This window comes from Gavia stellata, chromosome 3, assembly GCF_030936135.1.
Source record: "Gavia stellata isolate bGavSte3 chromosome 3, bGavSte3.hap2, whole genome shotgun sequence".
Taxonomy (NCBI): Eukaryota; Metazoa; Chordata; class Aves; order Gaviiformes; family Gaviidae; genus Gavia; species Gavia stellata.
Window position 1 is genome coordinate 50,751,126 of NC_082596.1, and position 24,386 is coordinate 50,775,511.

At 43.0% G+C, this 24,386-nt stretch overlaps 1 protein-coding gene across 1 annotated transcript in view; it reads left to right on the top strand.

The window, feature by feature from the left end:
• The first annotated feature begins 17,894 nt into the window (after positions 1–17,894).
• Positions 17,895–24,386, top strand: part of KCTD1 (potassium channel tetramerization domain containing 1) — a 34,298-nt gene continuing 27,806 nt past the window's right edge. The window contains exons 1-2 of the mRNA XM_059815505.1: positions 17,895–17,909; positions 18,372–18,550. Coding sequence (XP_059671488.1) covers positions 17,895–17,909; positions 18,372–18,550 — 194 coding nt within the window. The remainder of the gene's footprint in view (positions 17,910–18,371; positions 18,551–24,386) is intronic.

Sequence of the window (24,386 nt, forward strand, 5' to 3'; positions counted from 1 at the left end):
TTCAGTAACCTCTTTGAAGGTCTTACTATTAAATTCTTCACAGCTCTGAAACACCTACTTCTTTGATGCATCTTAGTCAGTATATAGAGCTGGTGCCCCCCTGAGTCTTAGCACTGATCAGTAGGGAGGTGATACCAGTGGTCTCTTGAAACTTTTCTGCTTTTCTTGCTAGTTTTCTTATTGTACAGGGAGTAGCATCTCTCTGGTTACTGTGATACTTAGGAGGGCAAGACCAAAATAGGCTGTCGTTCACTTCATAATCCATACTCTGCTTCAAATATTTAAATTTAGCTGATGCATTTTAAACTTCAGAAATAAGTGTCCACAAACTTGACTTGTTGTGAACCTACTTAATGAGTTAGTGTCCTGCAGTATAAACTTGTGTGTATGCCAGCTCAAGGTATTTTTAAGTGAAATTCTTAGTGACTTCCATATGCCAGATAAAGTACACTTTAAAAAGACAGAAACTTAGCTGTAATGAGATCCAGCTGGTGTGCATAAACCTTTCACATTACATTACATAATTAAGTTGGTAAGTAATGTATGGGGAAAAGTTCTTGTTGCTTATTCTTTTGTACTGGAGTTTTACAAGGCTATATAAATACTGTAAGTATTTAATGGGGGAAATGCAGGATTAAAAGCAAACAGCAGATGATGTATGGTACAAAAATGTCGTAAACCAAATGTGTAGTATTACCCTTTCAGTATTTAATATTAAATGACTGAAACTTGACAGTGTTCTTAATGTCACCTACGTTAAAATAGCTCTCAAGAACAATTTCCATTTGATTGGTTTGATTAACGTGACTAGTTTAAAGGTAGATCGTTTTATGCTGGACGATATCAGAGCATGGATTCCTTCTGAGTAATGTTTTGACTAGTCTTTTTATTCGGTAAAATCTACATTGCTGTCATACTCAAAGCAGGGTAATAGGCTCATGGACTCCTTACCATAACTTAACAACCTGTTCTCCTTGTAACAAACAGTAATTACAGAAGCATAAACTACATCTTCATTTATTTTAACGGTAGAGCATGGAGAGGAATGTGGGAAGGCATTCTTTGTGCCGCCATCAATTTAGTTGCCTCCCTTGCAGTTGTTTCATAAACATCCTGGAAAGCTCCTGAAAATACCGAATGTGGAATGTGCCAAAAATGGTTAAAATGCAAGACTTCGTCCTCTGAGAGACAAGCCCTGGCAAATCTTAGCCTGATGTTGCTGCCCTCGGCTGCCCTCCTCCTTTGCAGAAGGCTTTTGCTCCCTTGCAGAGTCAGCAAAACGTACCGTGTGCCCGCGCTTCAGCAGCTACAGCAAACCTTGGTCAAGGCATTATTTTTTGGGTTCCGTCGTCATCACCAGCAATTGGAGTTGCCGTGTTTAGTCTGTGAAATGGAACACGGGAGGCATAGGCATACAGTCTGTTTTGCCAGCTCTGCTACAGGGGTGGTAGCCTTGGAGAGACGGGTGGTTAAAAAACGAGCAGTCCTAAATTGCAGACCTGGTTTGTTTGCTGCCTGATGGTGAGTCTGAGCCCTTAGCTATCCTCATTTAAAAAAAATGGTCAGGCAGGTATCATAATGTATGATATAGTTTAGGCTGCTCTTCTTGTGAAGAGTGTAATTTACAATAATTGCCGCTTTTAATAATGAACCGATCTATTTGAGATGTCTCAATGCCTGCTAAAGAGTTAAAATGACAACTTAAATTCAGGATGCTGTTACCAATGTAGGTATATTGACCTCGAGCTCTTCAGGGGGGATGTTGTGTGGTGATTTCCATAGCAAAGGTATATTATGATTAGGCTCCCTTCTGCAGAAGCGAAACTGAATTTTGAACTAGAAATAAACTTTCACTTGCCTGAGAATTATTCAACGAGAGGTGAAAGGAATGTTCAGACTGTAAGTGAATAACAAGTATCTTTTGGTTTTGTGGGTTTGCAAATTCCCATAAATCAGTCAGCAAGTTCCCAGTTGTGACAACCACGTCCCATGCTCTGACACTGCAGCCACTGCAAAACTCTAGTGAAGGGTGCAATCAACCCCTAATAAGAGTGGCAAGTCAAATGAGTAGCATTAAAAAGACAGGGTGCTGTCTTGTAGACTTCTGACTTAATTTTTTTGCAGGCTGTCGGTACACTGACAGACTCTTTAAATTGCCCTCCCTTTCCTCTGTGGACCCTCGCTGTGACCCTTGCTACATGGTAAAGCAGCAAGCAAAAATCCATTATGGGACTTGGGGGGGAAAAATGGGCTGAAGACCTTTAATGGCTCATTCATAAGGATTTGACATGGCTCAGTATTTTGTGATCCTTGTTCTAAGGAAACGCTCGTGTTAATGAGCATTTGTTGTAAAATATGGAAAAGAAATAGGTTAAAAGTCAAAGTAGTGACGATGAATGATTCTGTTTCTCTCGCTGCTTTGGGGGCTGAGGTCTCCACTGCTGCTGGTGAAGCCACTGCAAGGAGCGAGGCCACACTGCTGAGCGACTGACCTATCTCAGGGTTTCCAGCACAGGTGAGCTCTGGACACACAGCCTGGTGCCACCCAAATGTCCCGGATTAAAAAACGAGGATAGGAAGCAGTACTGCTCAGCAGCCCCAGATCGCTTGGCAGGGCTGCACTTCTTGACAGCTTCTTGCTGCGTACAGGACTTGTGAATAGCCAGCAGACCTGCCAAAGCGGTGGGAGCAGTGGCTGTAGGTGCTGATAGGGATGTCTGCAAGCCCCCAATACCTTGTGTGCTCCTACTGTGTGAAGCGGCCTCGCTGGGAGCGAGGTGCGAGCTCACTTCAGCCTTGGGACGGCTAATTCCAGCGGTCTGCTGGACTCTATCCAAATGCCGGCCTGAACTGACCCTGCTTGGCCTGCGATCTGGTGGGGTCACGGTGCAGTGGGAATAAGAGGCACTTTGTTCTCCATTGTAGATACACTGAGATTAAACTCGATAGTCATGAGGCTAGATTTACTGCTGTGCTCTTGCTGTTTTGCATTGCACCCCACAAACACCCAGAGAGTGAGCAAATTTGATCCGTGTTTCCTAAGGATTGTGAAATTCTCCTTCTGTATAAATTTGCTGGCTGAATTTTAAGCATGATTTATAAAAGGGGCCTTTCCTCTTTATAGTAAACATGATTTCCCTTTCTGTAGAGCTGTAAGACAAATGTTCTTAGTCTGCAAGGTAACTTTTTCAGCGTGCTATCCTTAACATGGTTTTGGCTCATCTTTCCTGCTGCACACTTACTGAAGTTATTTAACTGAGATGCAAAAGAAAAATATTGTTTCTTCAGCTTTTGGACATAACGCTGGCTTACAAGAAACGTAGAGCAAGGAAAGCATTTGTTTTGCGCTGTACAGAAGCTTTCTAAAATACTCTGAAGTGTGCTGTGGTTTTTATTTTTGGTCCATTTCCTTGGTCTGCCATTGCAAGTACACTTTCTCTTGCTAATCTGCTGCCTGAAATAGTCTTTGTTCAGGAAAGCAAGTCTCTTTCTGTTGTAATCAGGGCTAGGAAATCAGCTGCAGGTCACTCTTGGTGCTGTAGAGTTCACTGACCATGTTTTGCTTCTGGCGGTCCTAGCTTTGGCCCCTTTACACAGATCAATGCCAGGCTAACCCCATTTATTGCTACTACTGAATCCAAACTCTGCTTCTCCTATTTAATTTAGCTCAAAATAGATGTAATGCAAACAAGCGTCAGCATGGCAAAAGAGCCGGAAGAAGGGGAGGAAGAAAAAAGGCACTTAGGGTTTTTCTGAATTAAAGATCGCAAACCGTGCCAGGCTTCAGATGGGAGGAATTAGTTCGCACTGTATTGTTAGACCCTTTATAAAAATCAATTGTCGTCATTGATTCTAATTTGCACGTGAGTATTAGAGTTTATCTGGTTGTCTTCAGTTCCTTTTTTTGTGTTTAAAACCATTTGCTAATGTAACTGCTACTGCTTAAGCTCAGCCGTGCATTCAGATTTCTTCTGGGTTTTGTAGTCCTGGGGATGAAACTCTTGGTTTGCGTCGTTTTGCCCCCACTAGGTGAACCTCCATGCTTATTGCTAGATGCCTTCCAGCAGTTTCCCATGGCTTCAGCCTCCTAGAAACTTCTAGACTTGCTTGTGGTCAAATGAAGTTGCTGTTGGCAGGAGTGTATTATTCTGGGTGAAGCTACTCGGCGCTGAGCGCTTCGTAAGGCTCGTGACTGTGAGATGGGTTAAGAGGTTTTGTTAAAGCAAGCATGTGGCAGGTAAGACTCCTGTGGCTATCAAACCGCGTGACTGCAATATAATTTTTTCTGTATCTGTGGCACACCTCAATATGAGAAATTGTCAGGATCCTCAGGACCTTACTTGAAGTTTAGATGACGGGACCTTTATGGTGTGGTTGGCATCCAGCCACGGTTCCCAGCCAGGGGTGGAGTTACAAATTCCACTCGCCACACCTCATTCCATGCTGCTTGTCAAATATGTGGAATAAGGCATACGCATACCCTCACTCATTGTCTCCTGGATTGAAGCTCTCTTTGCTGTGCAAGGCAGTGTGGGTAGGAATCACGAGGTTTAGTGTTTCTGCTGAAAAACAAAACAGTCTCACCATGCATCTGTCCACTTCACACCCTCTCCCCCCAGAAAAACCTCTCCCCATACTAATCCCCTTCGGTTCTTCAACTCCAGGGTGGTGTTCAGCAGAAATCAAGCGCTCGGTTGAGTGTGTCTGTAATGGGATGGAAGATGTTTGCCATGAGACAAATCCATAACTTAAGAATTGTTGCTGAAGTTCTTTTCTGCCACCCTCTACTAGATGATCACCACGAGACCCCTGAAACCTTTCCTGTTTGTTTCAAATGCTCTTTTATTTCTGACATTGCAGTTCATCTGTTCCTGAAGGCAAGCTTTTCGAGTGTTTGTTCCAGAGGGAAGACCAAAGCCTGTCAAATGTTTTTGATTTTTTTTTTTTTATTTCACCACCCTTCTCCACACTCTTACCGATTAAATGCTTCCTTCTTCTGCCTGCCCTTGTCTTTTTCTTGCAGGGCTTTGTTGTTCCAACGGGGGATGCTTTGTTTTCCCACTCCCAACACACGCTTTGTGTCTCTGTTGCCTCCTTTCCTTGCCTCTTGCAGGAACAGCCGTGCTTCAGCCTCTCTGCTTTCCTCTCCTTCCGTGCCGGGGAGGGAGCTGATGGTTTCCTGCACTGCTCCTCTAGGCAGGAGACAAGCATCGATTAAGACACAAGCTGTAAGGCCTTCCTGATGTCTCCCTCAAACTTAGCTGGTTCCAGATAAAATCCTTTGCAGACTTTCTCCCAGACCTTATCTTTTAAAGACTCCGTATGTGTTGCTGTGTGCGACTGTCCCTTTATCTGCTCCTTTACTTGTCAAGTCCTCCTCTTGTGATGGTTTCTTCTGCTTTTCAGGTCTCTATTGGAATGTAGTGGGGGTTTTGCATGTGATTTTAACAATTATTATTTCATCATAGTTGGTGGTTATGTCTACCTGACACCTTCTCTTACTTTTGATACTCAAACTGCTCTTTTAAAGATTTTTTTTTTAAATACTTCCAGATCTTAGTTTTGATCCTTCTTTAAAGTTGTCTTTTCTCCATTGCAGAAGCCAGGTGTAGTTCAGAGTTGTCGGTTCGGACCTATGGAGGACGTTTGCCCTTATTGGCATGGTCTTACTGGTTATTACCACTGAAGATATTCAGTGGGTTTGTCCAACTAAACTCTAGCTTTAGTTAGATGATGTCTTCCCCCCTATCCCAACAAAAGATTTCTTCAAGTATTACTTTGAATGAGGATAATTTCACATAACTACTGATGAGGCAGTAAGCTTTAAATTAGCCGAGCTGAGCCTCTTGGCAAGGGCCAGCTTCTCCAAGAGCTGTGTTACAGAACAGCCTACCAAAAGAGAAATTTCATACCTAAATGGTGGTTGGTCCAGCTGTGGCAAGTGACAGTGTGTGTCCTGGGTTGTCTCACTTGATATGTTTTAGAAATAAAATAACTGTAGTTTGTTTAGCTTTCACTTTCTTGGTGAAGCTGCTGGTTGCCTTTTTAGTTTTGAGCTGTCCCTTAGAATCATCTAATGATGTGATTCTTCTCTGGTGTTGGCTTCTGTGTCATAACACAGCTATATGTACTATCAGTTTATGTTAATGTGTCTTTGCTTCTTGCTTTTCAGTTTTATTGAAATGTGTTGTACATTGGAGGCAACAAATGCCAATAGCTAGAGAAAGAGACAGAGGCATTTCTTGTTGATTTGACAGGCATAGCCCTTTCTGCTGCTTTAAACATTTTCAGGTCATTTTGTTGTCCAAGTACTGGTACTTTGCATGTTAGCAATGACTAGAGAAGCACAAACGCAGACATAGAAGCTGGCAATGCCATCCAAAGAAATGTATATTGTATGAAACTTCATCCACTATTCTGTGGTCGTGTGTGGTCTGTTGTAGTGTTGGGTCAAGTAAAAGCCTTTTAATATAAAATTAAGAGTTTGCTGAGCTAGTTAGCAGAGGTCATTCTGTCTACACCTAGATAGTGGATTGCTGCTTCATGAGGTTGGCAGTGGCCATGATGGCTTCTGTAAGCATATAGCATGTGGTTATATAGATTTGGGGTTAATCTACCCTTGTGGGCTAAAATTAGCTGCCAAATGGATGTTTTTATCGTACGAGCTACAATGATTACTTGGAGAAATCCCTACAGGTCTGAAAACAATAATAATCAAAATTGTATTTCTTAGCCTTGGATCCTAAAGTATCTTTTACACATAATGGAATCAAATGAACCAAATCTAAAATATGCTTTGTTCCTATGCCATATGGTCGTCGTCTTGCCAAGCACTCTTCTTGCCTTCCAGAGCAGACTCCTGTGTTCTCCTTTCCTCAAATCCTGCCGTTCATGCTAACCAAAAACATTGCCGTTTGAACCGATAGTCATATGCCTACCATTCCTCTTCTTCCTTCATCCCTAAATGTTTTCCCAGCATCTAAGAAAACCTCAAACACCAGAAAACAGGTAAACTGAACTAAAAACCTGCATGTTCTACTGCACTGAATAAGTCTTATGAATTTAACCACAGCTGTATTTAGCTTAATGCAGGACTTCAGCCCCTCCCTTCCTACCAGCCACCAAAAAGCCTACCTACTCCTCTGAGGGATTTAAAATCCAAAGATGGTCCGATTTTAGTATGGCGCAGGGGTAGGGAAGTATCTGGGTCACTGATGGTTCTTGGTTTGGGTCCTGTGTGTGGCATGCGTAGCCCATTTTGGGAGCTCTGGGGAGGCCCCGGTTGTTGCCTCCTGCCTTGTACACGTATTTTTAGCAGGAAGCTGTTTCCTGTCCCTGCAGCAGGAACACCTGTGTGGTGTCATGCCACCTGTCCTGAGGTGTTAAGTAACCCATGTGCGTTTTGAAATAGCTAATGATAATACGATTTCTCTCGTGATAGTGTTTGGACTTTTTTTTCATTCTCCTGCTTGTTATGAAATCTGTAGGCTGATAATTTTAATGGGAGTTACAAGAGGAGAGGAAAAAGTCCCGGCCAGCTCTGGAAATGCATGTGATCATGGCAGAGCTGAGTAAATGCTCCCTCTTGCAGTCCGTCTTAAGAAGGACTTCCAAAAAGCCTGTGTTTCAGTAAGTTCAGCTTTATCCTTTCCTTGCACTGTCCTCCCTCTTGGTAGTCTCTGTCCCTCTGGTCGGGTTTCAGTAGGTTATCATTTTTGAGAGATAGGGTTGTTGCTTTGTTAAGTTCAGCTTCAGAGACCTGCTGGGAGGAGAGGTGGATGGGAGGGAGGAGGAGAACCCAGCAATGACCCAGGGCTCCTCAAAGTCAGTCTTTTTTGCCCATAATGTTGTATTGCATCGATACTAGAGTGAGGGATGTATAATTTAGGATTACAATTTCACCCTGTATTTCTAATTCTCCACCAGCCTGAACTGTAACTGTCAAAATTGCAGTTCTGTTTACAACTTCATCATAAATTAGGTCATTATGAATGTGTGGCTTTAAAGCCCTTTTGTGCCTTTTTTCTGCAGTTAGGCTATAGATGAAGCTATCTATCTGTTTTATTGTCTTGTCTTGTAATTACTAAGTGGACGCAGTGTCTTCAAAATTACGATTCCATCTGAGAATATATTATTATTGGTTGCTGCAAGAAACATCTGGAGAGTGCTTAGAGCTCTTGTGTGTTATAGCATTTCACAGACACGGTTTTATTGGATCCTTATAACTTGTCCCTTTCCTTTTTCCTCTTCATGTGGCAGGAAGAGCTAATAGAGGCTTTCTTGTGTTTTTAAGTCCAGTGACGTGACTTCAGATGTAAAATTCTTCAGATAGTCTGGTGGATTTTTTGTTGTTTGTGTGCTCAATCTGAAGTAGGTAATGTTCTGTTGGTATGTCCAAAAACACATCTTCTCCAGATGGGTCAGAACTATCTCTTTCTGCTCCTAGGCAAATTAATAAACCGAATTAAAAAAGTGCAAAGGAAAGCAGGCGGCTGGCTGATTCAAAGGGAGAGGCTATGTTTTTCATCACCACCCTTTCAAAGCCTCTCTGAATCAAAAGAACCATTGGATTGCGAAGGCAAGACCTATGCCACACCAGAAGCTCCCAGTTCAGCAATTTTCCCAGGGTAAAATTATAACTCATGTTTCCTCAGCACAGGCTGTAACTGGCAGCGTTCCTTTTACTTCTAAGGGTGAAATTGCTGGGGGGGGAACAGACATCTAATGTGCCTCTGGAAGTTTTACAATGGGTGTTAGCCTCCCTTTGTGGAAAGGTAGACGTTCTTCTGGAACATACCCAAGGGCAGGTGCTATTCAAACTTGGAGTGTAAATTAACTTCAAATAAGGCGGTACGGGCTTATTTTTGTTCAGTTTGAGAGTCAAATTTAAAGAAGAAAAATCCATTTCTCAAATTCTGACAATGCATGATGATCTTCCAGTTATCCCACTGCAGTCTGCATTTTTATGGGTCTTTAAAATCTTCAGATATGACTGCAATTCAAGATGTTAATCTTTATTCATGCGCTACTGATAGGATCTTAACTTGCAAACAAAACAGACAGATTTTAGCAATGCTTGTTTTCTGGTGTTGCTTCTCACCAGAAGATTACTGGACAAATTGCAAACTCGGTCCGAGAAGAATGTAACCAGTTGGTTTCTTTCCTACTGAAATTTTGACACTATCTTTAAGGATTTGTTTAACTTTGCATTCAAATGTACCAGTGTGGTTCTGGCAAACAGAAGTCTTTCCCTTTTAAACCCAGGAGGGAGTGTTGTTTTTTTTTCTTGTCCTTTTCTTATGTAAAGACTCTTACAAAATATGCACGGAGTGCCTACTAGAAGTGGATAAAAGGCAACACTTGAGTGAGAAGTCTGACCAAAAATTACATTATTAATGTATCTCAACCTATGAGGCGTCCATCTGGGAACAGTTGGAAGATGGATTCCAGTGTTCAGAGCTCCCCTGTCCCCTTCCGTGTCCATTCCTGCTCTGAACCCCATGTACCTGCCTAGGGTGGGGGTGGCTGTTGCATGCCAGATCTCACTGGTGCAGGAGATGAGCTGGGAGATCCTCCGTCCCTCAGGGAGGCGGCAGGAGCCGTTGGCTGCTCTGTGCTGGGCTATTCCCAGCGACTGGGGAGAGCTGCCCGCGTGGCTGCCTCTTTCAGGGAGGAGATACGGACTCTGGATGGAGCCCCAGAGTGGGTAGGTATATTATCTGCAAAGGCGCCGGCAGGCCACACCTCCTGCAGCAGGGATGAAGTGGTCCAAGGTGTTTGGATCGATGCTGCTCACCAGAATGAATGAAGCCTTGTATGGCGGAGAACTGGTCTGTCGTCTCTGTCCTTTGCCAAAAGGTGAAACTCCCTTTGCGTGCTTGCTTTCCTCTGAGGTGCAGGTAAATTCACCTTGTCTCTGCTACCTGAGGTTTGATAGAGGTAGGAGAAGAAAAGCGACCTATTTTCCAGGTTTAAAGGAAAGTAAATGAAACTGTCCTCAGGGCAGCAGAAGCAAAGACTTTTGTCTTTGCTGTAGTGTTGTGGGCCGGGCTGCCAGGCTGCTAAAGGCTCTTCAGACCTGGCAGCCTTTTTCCCAGGGACTGCTCAGCTTTTTAATAGCATTTCCTTTTTTAAAAAAAGTGTCCACGATGACTGGAGCCTTTCTCCACTGCGACTAAGGGATCTGTTGGCGCTTACTGTCTTGTAATAGTTTCTGCAGTACCTGTCAGGATCCCCCTTTTGCCTGTGAGAGTAAAGAAGGCTGAGTGAAGGTCACCGAGGTGCCTCGCTATGCACCTCCTGAAATATTTTGAGCTGGGCATGTCTAGTTAGAGAAGGCTCAGGCCGGGGAATTAAGTCTCCTTTGGGTCGCTCCTAAATCAATTTTATTGCTAGTTCGAGTAGAAACCGGTGCAGAACAGACAAGCTCCTGGTGGAGCAAGTGGCCTGAAATGCCAGGCATCCAGTCCACCCCTATCGTAGGGCGCCATTAGAAGCAGCACAGCAGGTCTGTTGACCTTTCGTCCGATGTCCTCCTGCGTCTAAACACTGCGTCTTCCAGCATGGTTAGGGGATGTTTTTGCCTGCTGCATCCTGGGGTAAACACCCTGTGATTATACAATGTCAGGTGGGCTGTGGTGTGCTCTGCAGTAATTGAGAGCAGCTTTCAAATCCGGTTTTGCTTGTAAATTAAATGGCCGCTTTTACTGAGCGAGAATCGAATCAGCAGCACATCTGAAGACTGTAGAAGTCATCTACATCCATTATGAAAGCCGAAGTGGCTAGTGGAAGTGTGTGTGTTTGGGGGGTAGTGAATCTGGGCTGGACCCCCGAGTTATCAGTGGATTTTTATTAATTGGCATATATCCAACCCATCGCCCTAAGATCCTGCTTGCATTGCGGGCTAAAGTCAAGTCCTGTGTCAGCCACGTTTACCACTTGCTTGACCAAAGCATAGAGGGTGTGCACAGCAAGAAACGGGTAGGCAGTGCAGAAGAACAGAACTTTACTTGCAGGGTCTGAATGTAGTAAATGAAAGCATTTGGGCTGGCCTCAGCACTGCTTACCCAAACAAGCAAGGGCTGAGTTAATCTTCAATAAAGAGTAAAAATTTATAGAGTATCTTGAGGGAGGTATTAAACTTTTGTTTGCAGTTTCAAGGCTTAGGGGAATCTTCAGAGAAGTTATAAGCACTTGAGAAGATACATTCTGTCTCTGTAAACTTCACCTTTCCCAGATTTTGGCCTCGCCTTTACTGTTGTACTGGTATAAGCACAGGTCCTCATTTGACTCATGCCCTTATCCCTAAATCCTTTTTCTCCAGTTAGAGATTTTTCTTAAACTCTCAGTGGCCAGTTTCTGCTGAAGGTGCGGGTAGAGCTGTTCAGCTGAAGTGAGTTTTGTGCTGCAGACTCGGCTACTGGGCGCTGCGATTCTCAAAGTGTCTTCAAGCTCTTGTCCAAGGGCATTTCTAACAGTCCTGCCTCTCCAGGTAGGCAGCTCTCTCCATCCAGCACAAATACTTTGCTTCCTTCAGCCCCTTGCCTTGCGTTTGGTTCTCTGCACCTGTGGCGTTTATTCTAGGTCCTGATCAGCTCTGAAATCCCAGCAAGGCTCGTTTTACCAAGGAAATGCAACCACAGTCTCTCCAGCACTCGCAGCACTGAGCGGGTGTGCGTGCTCAGGAGCCCCGGCATCTCGAGGAGGAGGAGGCTGTGAGCAGCTGGCGTGCGGGATGTGGAGCAAGGGACCCCCGTCTCGAGGGCGGGATCGGTGTTCCACCCTGGGGTTAGTGCCTCTGGGACAAGGAGGATGTAGCAGTTAAAATTGCTGTGTCAGGTAAGTGCTCCAGTCACCACTGCTATAGCCACTCTGGTGTGACAAGAGGTCCATCATTGCCTTTGTAGGCTTGATCTGTATTTGGGCTATTGCAGGATACAGAAGACAGCCTAATGCAGTTTGAAAATCTGTCCTTGCACATCCAGGAAGGGGTTTCAGCCAAGGCTTTGTTTCATAATGCCCTATGCCCTACACCCTGGCTATGATGGACCCCTCTGGGTATTTCTGTCCCCTCTCTCCGGCAGCCTTGTGGCATCCACCTTTCTAAAATGCATTGCTGCATGTATTTCTGCAGATAATACTGAGCGCTGCAAACATGGCACTGGTGGTGAGGAGTGAGCAGCTGCTACGCTTGGGTGCTTTAGCATCTCAAGAAAACCTTCCTAAATTCTCAAGCTCTCCATTGTATTTGACTGTCTTGTATAGGATAATTTGACCTTCTGTCACATGTTGACAGACAGTCAGGATTTAAAATGACCTTCCTCCAGAGGTCTAAAATAATAATTCTGGTACTACTGCTGAGTCTCAGGGGACCTAGTATCTCTGCTTACCGTGGCACTAAATTGCACCTGATAGTGTTTTGGGCCTGTTTCTCACACAGCACTCAAATACAATTGTTTTGGAGTTTTGCTTTATAAACATAATTTGTAATGTTCAGAGTCAGCAATCCTAAAGCTCGCAGCTGCGAGGGGAAGAGCAGTCGGATTATATTGATGAAAGGCAAAACATGACAGTGCAATTGGCGTATTTTTGCTGGGGGAAATGATGTGCTATTTCTTTGTTTTGCAGATGCAGTGGTACCAGTACAGCCCAACCATCTCCTCAGAGAGCTACCAGCCATCAGTGTAAGGGTGAAGAAGCAGAAGAAAGGGCATGGATGTGCTCAAGTGTAAAGACTTCTTGCCAAAGATCTGGGCAACTTCTTTGTGCTTCTGCACTCTTCAGAGCAAAGGTGAAGAGAAGGCACCGCAATGGCACACACGCCTTAAAAGACCGAAATGCCACTTGCATGCTCTGCACTGTGGACGTGGTCGTCTTGGACCACCTTGCAGGGCTCTTGCCTGAGGGACCAGCACAACCTGGTGTCATCTGTGGATGCACTGTACCACGGCCATAGCCAGAGAATTTGGTGTGAGGATGTTGCCAGCCCAAAGAGGTGCCCAGGGTGGGGCTTTCCCCTTCCAGCAAGACGAGCACCTGGGCTTCCTGGACACGTAGCTGTGTATCTCTGCCTCCTTGCTACACCTTCCAGAAGTGCTGTTTGTACTGTACAGATATTGTTTGTGTTGAATAAATGCTTTCTCCAGCCTCTTTGTTGTGGTGACTGTTTTTGCTGAACTGAAAAAAAAGTGGGGGGTACTTATTTAAGCACTGTGGTGAGACATGATCATGATTTTCTTTTATTCTAATCTTTAATGAAATGTTTGTTTTGAAAAAGTGCATCCTCAAAATGGGGACACTTGTGCGGGAGCCGAATCTGGGAGTAGTCCTAATGTTCCTGGTTTGGATGAGGGACTTGAACTGGGCTTTCCTGCATCCCACAAGCACCCCTAAGCATCAGCCTGCTGTTTATTTTGGAGTTGGACATGTAGCTGTCCATGACGCTTGAGTGATTTCTGCTTTGTGCTGAAGGAAAAGGAATTTGTCTCCAGCTTCTGAAGTTTGTTCACTGTTTGGATTCATTCCCCATACAGTGGGAGGTAGGTGTTCAGAGGACGCTTTTCTGCTGGAGGTGGCTGATGTGGTTGTGCTGACTGGTGTTGCCAGCTGTTTCTGGGCACCGAGCTTTTGTGAGGAGAAACATCTCTCTCATGGCTTTCTGTCTGTATTCATTCTTTTTTTCACAACAGATTTGATGCTTTAGAATTAACTACTGTGTGATTTTAGTTTCTAATGTCCAGACTAGATGAGAAAAGCTTGTCCTTACCTTCACCCCCCAAAAATCCAAGAGAGTTTGAAATATGCAACTTTTGAGTTTCTCAGCAGTGATAATTGCTTGGGCTGTGACAGGGAGTATCTGATAATTTTAGAATTTGATACAAAGCCAAAAGCTACAGTATATTGAGTAGCATATACACTCCTGCTTGAGCTGGGCTGGCTCACAGGGACGATGTTGGATAATAACCCTAGCCAGCAATGCCTTGGCCTGCAACCTAAAATGATCCCCACAGTCCAGTGAATCAAGTAGATGTTTTGTACTTGAATGTAGGTCCTCCTGTGAGTGAGCTCAGGTTGTCTTATAGTAGCATGGTTTTTGTCAAGGTTTCCGGCTTAAGAAGGGGACTGGAATGACTAATGACTTTACTTAAGACCACAGAGTGTAAATAACACTTCTGAAACCACTGCTAATCGTGGCAATCTAATGTGAGCAAATATTTTGAGGGGAGGAGGAAGCCTCCTGTCTCTTTGATTTTTGTACACTTAGCAGCATGTTGTAATAACTCACGTTCTTCAAATATCTCTTATTTCTTCTACTTGCTACCAGAAAATTGACATGGTTCCTATGTTGTTCTTTGGTAGAGCAGTTGCATGGGTGCACATATCACAGCCCTACAGCTACTGTGTTTTTTCAACCCAGATGTAAAGGTCTATTCTTGAACTATATTCTTGAATGGAGTTGGAGAAGGTGGTATAGGAGAAAAAGGCAGGGAGGAGAAGAGACCCGAAAGCTCTTCTCCATGATCTTCAATCCCCTTTGGTAGAAGGACTTCTAAGGATTTTTGCAAAACCCAGGGAGGAGGAGTTCAGGCAGGGCTGCTTTTGCTTCTGTTGAGCCTATGGGAAAGCTTGCCTAGGGCAGAAAATGAGAAGCAGGTTCAGATACACTCAAAAGACCCGGGCCTACCAACTGCTTGTTGTTGAAAGACTCTTTCAAATATCAGCAAGGAAGTGGAGGAGCCCCAAACTGTTCTAACAGAATAGTGTTTTTGTGTGCTGAACCAAAACTGAAAAGTTTTATACGACCTGAATGCCTTTAACCTGCCTAGTGCACAGATTTTAGCACTTTTGAGTATGTAGTTTCGGTAAGAAATTAATTCTGATTGGAAATCAGAACTTTTTTTTTTGAAAAGTGGTTGGGGAAAAAAAGGTCTTGAGTACTAATAATGATAAATGTTTTACAGGGTGTTTGAAGTATTTTGGTCCACAGGAACTGTTGTAAAACCTGTGATTTCTTGTTCTTAATTTTTTTTGTAGGGTAAATATTAAAATGTTTGAGAAGAAAAGGTACCAAGTAGAAAACGGACTGTTGACAGATCAGGAAGGTCGCTGCCCATCTAGCCTGTACTGGCGTTTGCTGTGGTTTGTGTCCTACTTGTGAATAAAGTTGGTGCGGTTCCTGAGGCAGATGACAACCTCTGTGATCTCCCTTGTGGGAACAACCATGGCTGAGCTATAAACCCTTCCTGGGTGCAGGTCTCACCTGCCTGACACCAAGAAAGGCTTCTGAAGAGCTTTTTGGTCCTTTTCGTTGTCAGCTCTTCTAGATAGCTTGCTGGATCCCATTGAGTTTAGTTTCTATGACTCCATTCTCTCCTCCTGTAATTGCTTCTAAGGAATTGTATTTGTAATTGCTTTAGGTTAGTGGAAGCTTAGTTTACCAGCAGTGCCTGGTTCTAACCACTTTCTACCTAAGCTTGTTCACTTGCGTGTTTGCTGTAATCCAGTGCAAGCAGTGTATTTCTTCAGAGAGACTATTTGCCCCTGTGTTACCCTCTCCATAGCTGAACTAATCCAATGATTCAACTAATGCAATGATTTAACTCTGATTTGGTAAAAAACTGTCAGAGTGGTCTTAACGCTGTACGCATTGGATGGTGATCTTCTATGCTGTGGCTGCGCGAGTGGGTCGCACGACATGAAAGAAGCTGGTTTTTAAGCACCTGGTTCTCTGAATCCTGTTTCTGCTTTCATTTCTCTGGGGCAACTGCAGTAGAAATACAACTGCCTAATTTCAAAGTGGTCTCCAAAACAGTAGTGAACTGGTTTTATCCAGAAAAATGTGCTTTGTGAGCTAAGGCTGGAGCAAGGTTAGCATTATTGTATTTAATATCTAAACATTGGGCAGATGGGCGTTGTTTCTTGAGGCACAATAAATGCGTGTAACTTGAAGGGGAAGTGTTGAAAAGGAGGAGGGTGAAATAAGATACAAAAAGGTTTTATTACAAAGCGTTTTTATTTCTTGGGAATTTTAGTAGGTAGACTGTGTAAATGGTAGCTTGGCTGTGTTTTGGTTTTGGAAACCTGTTGCCTTTTCTTATGGGTGTGGGTTTGATTTTTTTTTTTAGTTTTTTTTTTCCCCTTGTAAAATGCCCACAGTCCTTTGACCTATCTCCTACCCTGGCAGTGATGTTTATACTACACATTCTTCTACCGTTTCATGCAGCCGGCGCTATAGCAGCTATGCTGAATGAGGTCCCAGCCTAACTACAATATTAACCCTGCAAATCTGTTCATTTTCTCCTGAGCAGCCCCAGGCAGGGTATACAGGAGAATGTGTCCAATTGAAAAACTATTACAGGCTCGGTGGTGCTGCAGTGTGCTAAATTGCAACAGGGCTGTGTGTTTCTGCCAGAGAGGATCCTGCTAAGGGAGGTGGTGGTGTCTGTCTCATACAAGTTATAGAATTTGTTTTTCATTTTAGTCTCAGCCTTTGTTGATGATTTTATTTTTTTTTTTTCAAACTGTCTGCTTTTAAGCACTGAAATGTGTTCCCTTCCCCACACATGCTGCTTTCCTCCTGCTAATCATCCAACGCGTGCTTTTCCCTCCTCCCCCCCCCACCCCGGTTTTATATTATTCCTTGCCTTCTTACTTTCACCTATCCAGTTGTTGTTTTTAATTTTTTCTTCATTATTTTACTAAATATCATACTGCAGATCAGTAGCATCTTGGGTGGTGGTTGTACCACATAGCATTTATAGCAGACATTGGTTTTGCATAGCGTGTGTACCTTATTTTGTCTGGACTTGTCTTCATTGCGCTGCGGGCGCCTCCTCAAGCAATTGTAGTGATTAAGCGTGGTATTTCTGCAGATTTATATTAAATTCTGCTTATAAAGAAACAGAAGAAAACCCAACCCTCCCCCCCAACATATAAACTAGATGTTTTTCTTCATCCCCTTCATTTTTATCAGTATTTGACCTAAGCTTGCTTTTGTGTATGAAAGAAAATTAGTTAAATACCTTGTGGTTTATAGATGCCTTTTGTTACATATTACTTGGATTTATTGTGCAACACCGGCCTGTAAATCACTTCAGTTAGACATTTACCTGGCTCATGTTGCCTTTATGGTTTGAATCTTTTAACAGCCATGAAAAACAGAGATATGATGTTTTCGGCAGTGAAGGACTTTGCTGGTCCGAATATCCCGTAACACTCTCTCATGGCCATGCTCCGCTTCTGCGAGGTTTGCTGCCTGCCTCTGTGGAGATGTTTACAAGGAATCCATTACCTCTCGCAGCTGAAAGACTTGTAGAGAGAACAAAGAGAGTTTTGTGATGAAGTGTATCTGACTTCTCGTTGCTTTGCTTACCTTTTAAATGTAAAACTTAGCAATTTGCAAGGGCTTTTAGTTCTCAAGGCATCCCTATAAAATTCCACCCGTACGGAGCTTCCCTTCAGTCGCAAGCGGGGTTGTCTCAAAACCGCTCTCGAATGCATTTCTATTTTAATCCCCAACTTTGAATGCAGCCTGCCTTACTGGCTCCAGCAAATCGCCCTGCCCTGCCCCACCCGCCGCGCGCGCAGGCTGTGTCTGCTGTTTGCTGGCGTTACATCTCTTCCTTTGTGACTAAAAGTTGGTTTCATCAGCAAAGCATCGGCTCCTGCTCCGCTCTCGGAGCTCGCCTGTCTCGGGAAGTCGCTCAGACCTGCAGCCTATGAGGGGCACGCGGGGGCATCTGTCGCCATACGTATAACTTTTAAATGGAAAATGTCTTTCTCAAAGGCTGTCGATGTCCAGTGGTCTGCAGTCCATGAGCCCTTGACTAGTCCAGGTGTTTCTGCTTCTGTTTCCGTGCTATGTGAATTGGGAATTCGAGAGAAGAGTGTGCAGGATGGAGGAGTTGAGGGTTTGTATTTATGTTCTGACTGTATGGCAGTGATGGAGGGCTTGGGAAGGAACAGAAAGTCTACCTGGGGTCATCTTAATTAAGAAAATAGTAATTGTTCTTGGTCTTTCTGTCTGCGGCTCTTTCTGTCAGAGCCTTTATCAGCTCTTAAATATAAGAATGAGCTTTTTTCTTGGTGTGGGTTGTCTGTCACGAGCAGTATTCAGGAAGAACTTGTCGTATTGAACATGACTTCTACTTTGTGGGTTTTATGATGGCATTTTGCCCCACTCTACCTATTTAAAATGTAGCCAGTTAAGACTCTTAGAGCTGGATTGATTTTTAAAAACTGCCAAATATTTGTTGTGCTTTAATAAGATAAAAGTCATAAGCTGAGACTATTAGACAGTGCTATTGACTCGAGACTGTAGGTTTCTGTGAGGTTTTTAAGGAGATCATTAACCCAGGTCTATCTCTTCACAGGACAGTCGGCCCAATATGTCAAGACCTCTGATCACTAGATCCCCTGCATCTCCATTGAACAATCAAGGCATCCCCACTCCAGCACAGCTCACAAAATCCAACGCACCAGTTCACATTGATGTGGGTGGGCACATGTATACCAGCAGCTTGGCCACGCTTACAAAATATCCTGATTCCAGGTAACTTTAAAAAGCTTGTTCTGCATGTCTTTGGCAACTCCTTTTCTTCCATTTCATGCTTGGACGTCCTGGGGCTGTCTTAGAACGATAAATTTAGCTCCTTTTGTTTCAAAATTAAATTAGGTTTCTTTGTTCATAGGAGATTAGAGACTGACTTTTCTTTCTCTGCTCCACTATGTTTCAGACAAATGGCACTGCTGCAAAGTCCCTACATGTATGTACTAAAACGAAGTTGATGGTAAAGAGCACTTACTTTCTATCTCTTAGAATTCTGGGTTTATACCAGGGCACCCATTCCATGGTTTATTACATTCAAAAACTGTAGCAATACTGCATTTAAGTCCAAAGGTGGGGGTGTTGGGGTATTTGGTTTGTTTCTTTCAGAGCAGTAACCACTTTCCTGTAGTATCAACATGTAATCTCGGATGTGTCACTTGAGGTAAAGGCAAGGTTGTATGTAACAAAATATAGGACAGCATTAACGGAATACTTTTTATAGAATCTTAGGACTTTCCAAATAATTAGACTCTTAACTCTCACGTACCTTCTAAATGAAACATTTGTGACTCTGGTAGCTTACTGGTATTAAACAGTTAGAAAACTTCTGCATGCATGAGCAAGTAATGTAGAGTAGATGAAATAAGAGTGCCGCTTTAAGAAAACAACAGTGCATTGAATGCAATGTGTGTAGATATTACATGGTGGTGATGGCAGATAAACATTGTAGTGATATTGTAATTCTAAGAGTTGGTTATCAGTTAGCAGGTGTTGATTGTGTCCACAGTACTAGTCTACACCTTGCTCTTCACCGCTGATCCTGCACTAGAGGGAAGATGGTGTTACCTTTGTGATCTTTCCAGCATTTGGGGAGGGAGTTTCTGAGTTTCTTGGTCCTGGAAATCTGACTTGCCTTTCCAAAGGGTACAAGGCACACTTCATGGGATGTGATTTTGTTCTAAGCATGAGTTTCACTGGTACTACTGCCTCTGCAGCCTTGCCTACGTAATTTTAGATGGGACTGGAGTAGTGCTTCTGACACTAGGAGCTGACAGTGCTAGAGGAGAACAGTAAATACAGGCATATGAAAGAGAAACAGCTGGGCACATGGCCTTTCTTATGACAACCTCCTCAAGGAAAGCCAGGCAGAGGGAAGTAGTAGAAGCCATGCCAAAGCACAGGCCTGCCAGGAGGGATTGAAGCGATGTCTGGAAAAACTTGAACTGTTCTTCGAAAACCAAATCTATTGTTTCGGGGAACGTTTTTAGGACCTTTTTGTGTTCAGCTACTAGGAGGTGTGATTACTTAGCGTTTTTTCAGTAGTTGGAGTAGTGATGGTGTCTGGAAGTGTTGCGTGTGCAGTATGAGAGGCTTTTGCTATTAATACACGCAGCTTCTGTTTCCATGTCAAATTCACCAGGACAGCATATTACTTTTTTATGTGAAGAAACACTGAAATGTCTTTCATAAGTGTGTATGGTGGCAGTGGAATTTAAGCTTAATGTATTCTGCATTCAGTCAAGCCATTGTAGCACTTGAAAGGGGAAGCTATGCCTGTATTATCAAAGTTGGTTTAATAAATTAAACATTTTAAAGCTCTTCAAACATAATTTGAAGAAAACCCAAACTCTGAGTTATAGTCATTCTGTTTCAAGTTGTTCTGACATGCGTTTGTGTTTCAGTTCTGACAGTAAGTGTCTTTTGAAACCCTTGATGAGTGAATATTTCCAGCGTAGCTATTAGAACCTGGAATTCCCAGCCACTTCCAGAAGTTGAGATTTTTTTTAACGTTAGCAGCTTCAAAAGAACAATTACTAAACTCGTTTGGATGTCAAGACAATGGCAAGAAGCAATAAGCTGGCAATCGCAATAGTAGTTTGGTTTTTCTCTGTGAGATTTTACCTTAATGTTTTTTTTCCGATGGGGGGTGTGCGTGTGTCTATATTGTGGGTGCTGAGTACAAATTATCCATAATATTTAGACGTTAATACAAATTGTTCCTTGGAGCCTGACCCAGTCAGTCTATATCTTCAGTCTAACTCTGTTAGTGTTAGTTAATCCAAGGTTTTGGCCAACATTGCTTCTGTGTTGAATTTTTCTATCAATATCACGTGTGTGAATGAGATCAAAACTAAGGCAGAGTCTCATAGATATCTTTAGGTAAGTTGAAGCCTCCTGAGGCTTACTGTCATATGAAGTATTGTCTGTGAAAAATAAGGTCTTGATTATCTTGCCTGAAAGAGCACTGCTCCAGGGATGAGTCAAGGCATAGGTTGCAGGCTCCAGCATCTAACAGGTTGAGACATGAAAGTCATCAGGCTTCTGACTCGTATTACATGTAGTCTAAGGGCCAGAAGCCTAAAATGAACCTTTCATCTGTGGGCCAGGTACCAGAGTCATCTTTCTTTGCAAGATTGAAAGGGTGATATCCAAACCAGCAGCTTTGGAGTCACTGTGACCTGCTGGTGTGAAGGAAACCTATCCTGATAGAGCAGTCTCTGCTCTGGAGCAAGTGTACTCACCCTTCTCCTTTCGGGTTCAGTAGCATCTCATCTTGTGCCTCTCTTTTTTCTCCTTTTTGGACAGTAGAGTAGGAATTGGAAAAAGTGCTTTAAAAAAGGGTTCCTTAAATGATACCAGGTAAAGACTTGTAGCTCGCAGGGATCACTTTCCATAATTCTTTTGTTAGATCTCCCAGACTGGTTTGTGACTTGATACATAAAATGCCTACAGACAAGTATCCATTCACTCCTCCAAAGAAACCCAGGTGAGACTATAAAAGCATCTTGCTGCTGATGCTGAGTCCCTGCCCTTTGCTATGGAAAGACCATTGAGGGCTTCTCTCAAATGCTTTTGTGATTGAAGAACCCAAGGAATCAGAGCCTGTGTTTTGGCCAAAGGCTTACGCAATGAAGCAATCCAACAGACAAGCAGCTTATCTACTAGATGGTTCGAATTGAGTAATCCTAGAATCTTAAATTCTGAAGCAGAAGTAATGCTAAAAAAACCAACCCAAAATTCATTAAAAAACCCAGCAGCATAGAATTCAAGAGTTCAGTTATATTCTAGACCAGGGAGAACCTGCTGTTGTCACAAGGAAGATCCCAATGATTATTTTATCTTGTCAACAAGCTTCAGGTTCTCCCAAGCCAACAGTGAGACCATGACTCAGATATGATCTCATGCAGCTGAATAATATAATTTGCCGGACTTAGGCTTCAAGAAAAGGCAATTTGAATCAGTATATCTACCAAGAAGACCTAATGTAAGGTCAGTCTGCTGAAAAAAATAGTAATTTTCTTTAAATGCCTAAGGAGGGGGCAGGTGTCCTTTTGTGGAGCCCTCTCCACCAAGACTGTAGACCTTGATGCATTCATCCATACACAGATTGTTCCTCTTGTTTTTCAGTTGTCGACCAATAGTTATTTGTATGTCCATGTGAATCGACCAAACAAATTGTTTCTATTCTGTGAGGAGTTTTGTGGTTTCGGAATTTGTTCTGTTCTGAACTAGATCATGCCCTCCTCTTCTCAAAAACCTTTGGTTTTACTTTGAGTTACCACATCTGCAGGATGATACCTGGCAACACAAAGTTATCTATTAAAGATTTGGGTGCACAATTTTTTTTATTTGTTTTTGCAAATGAAGATTTAAAAAAAAAAAAGTTTGCTTTTCACCATCCAGAAAAAGCCTCAATTTTTTTATTCCAGGGAAGATGGATACAAGATGAGGGCCTGCTAAAGGAGCCTTTCTTCCCTGAGAGCTGAGGCACATGCATGCTGTCCTATTGTTCTCTATGGTCGCCAGAGAGCCAGTGGAAAATGGGTTGAGGTTTTAGGAGTTATGATTGTAAGCAGAGGAAGTACAGGCCTGTTAGTTCTGATATTTGAACCTGAGCACCCTACTCTTCTTCTTTCAGTGCATTATCATCTTGCAGTAGGATCGAACCCTTTGCTTGGAGTCAGCATTCCTACATCTCTCAGCCTTAATGCTGTTTGTATGGTATCTACCAAAAGTTATTGTGCACCCAGGCTAAGACAACGTCAACTGACTATCAGAACTAAATGGGAAGATGTTTAACTTTGATCATATGAGCATCCGTTGTCTGGTATCTCTGATATCAGCAATATCAGCAGTGTTGTCTATCTCAGGTTCAAAGCACCTGGACTTTTATAATTAGTTCTAAGTCATCTGGTGCAAATACTTGCATAACACCATGAGATTCTATTGCCACATCCTATATTCCCACCATAAAATGGGAAGATTTCATTAAAAACCTTGTATATATTTCTTTGCAGAACTTTTCAGGGTATCTGTTTGCATTGCTACATCTCCCATCTTGAGTTACTCCCTGCATATGAAGATGGAGTCTTCCTATACGGTATTTCACAATACTTCCAAATTTCTGCCCAGGGCTGTTTCAGGTTTTCGTATGAACAATCCATTCGTGTCCCAGTTTTCTTGCCCAATCTTCACTCTCAGCCCTCAGGGAAATTAAATTTCACACACTTGGATCCAGTTGGGACACTGGCATTTTTTTGGTTGCTAAGGGTTTCTTTTGCATCAAGAGCACAGAATTACTTAGGAGAATGCCCAGACTCTCCTTGGACTTTTTTGACAGTTTGTGGGCATATCTTGGTGGACCTCCAAGGACATGCTATGAATTAGGCAGGTTAGCACTGTTTACCTGTTTCAGAGTTTTGGCAGTTTCTATTGTCTGTAGACTGTGCCTAGGTCCAAAATAAGACACCGACATGGCCCTTAGTCCAAACTTCTGCAGGTTGCAACACCATGCTGGAGACTTCTGGTTTGGTAGGAGGTCTGTTGTGGTGGAGGTGTTCTGCACTTTGTGTAGGACTCCCTCTGTAACGTCTCCACAAGGGCAGCCTCGTCACACCTTGGATAGTACATCTCAAACTGCTGCTATGTGGTGGTAATTGTTTAAAGAAGTAAATCCAAAATTTTCTAACTAATGAGCATTTGGGGATTTTTTTTTTTAAGCAAATACTAACAGAATGGGTGTTATTACATCTTTATTTCCACTCTCCTTATGTGAATTCGTGTTTCGGAAAGGCGCACCTCTATCTGTGGAGGTATTTGATCTTTCTAGACTAGTAACATCAAAGCCTGATGAGGTGGTTGTTCTTAAATAGCCATGACACTACAGTAGCTAAAGACTACAGCAGGCTTGCACTTTTTGAGAACAAACATAGTGTTGCAAGCTGTAAAGGGCAAGCTTCCCTGAGAGTTTCCAATATTGCTATACGGTATTTCAGCCAGCTGTGTGAGTGGTCCAGGTCACAGTTTTTTAGTATTTTGTAATATTCCTGGCAGGGGGGAGTAGGCAGAAGAAGTTGGCAGAGGCTCAGTTTCATCTTTGTTACCTATCCTGGCTTGCTCATCTAGTTATTCACCTTTTATATTTCCTCATTTGATTGCTGCATGGTTTTGTGGCAAGGGGAAGGGAGGGCTTGGGATAGGGAAATACACTGACTCTCTCACTGACCCGTTCTGTGACCCAAGATAACTGATTTAACTTTGAGCTTTGGTTGCTTCCTACCAAGGTTAACAAAAAAGCAATTTGTAAAATGCTTTGGGATGATGATTGAAAGTGTAAAAGATTGCTATCTCTAAGTGTAAATATTTATAGATGCCAGTAACTGAGATACCAACATCATCAACTGTTCTATCATCAGTAGCATGTATTAGTGAAAAATGAAATGTTGATTCACGAGGACCAGACTCGCAGTACAGTTGTTCTGGTTGGTGTAACCACATATACAAACTTGGGGGGAAAATAGAAACAGAACTGTGAATGATAGTGTACTTTATGCCTATT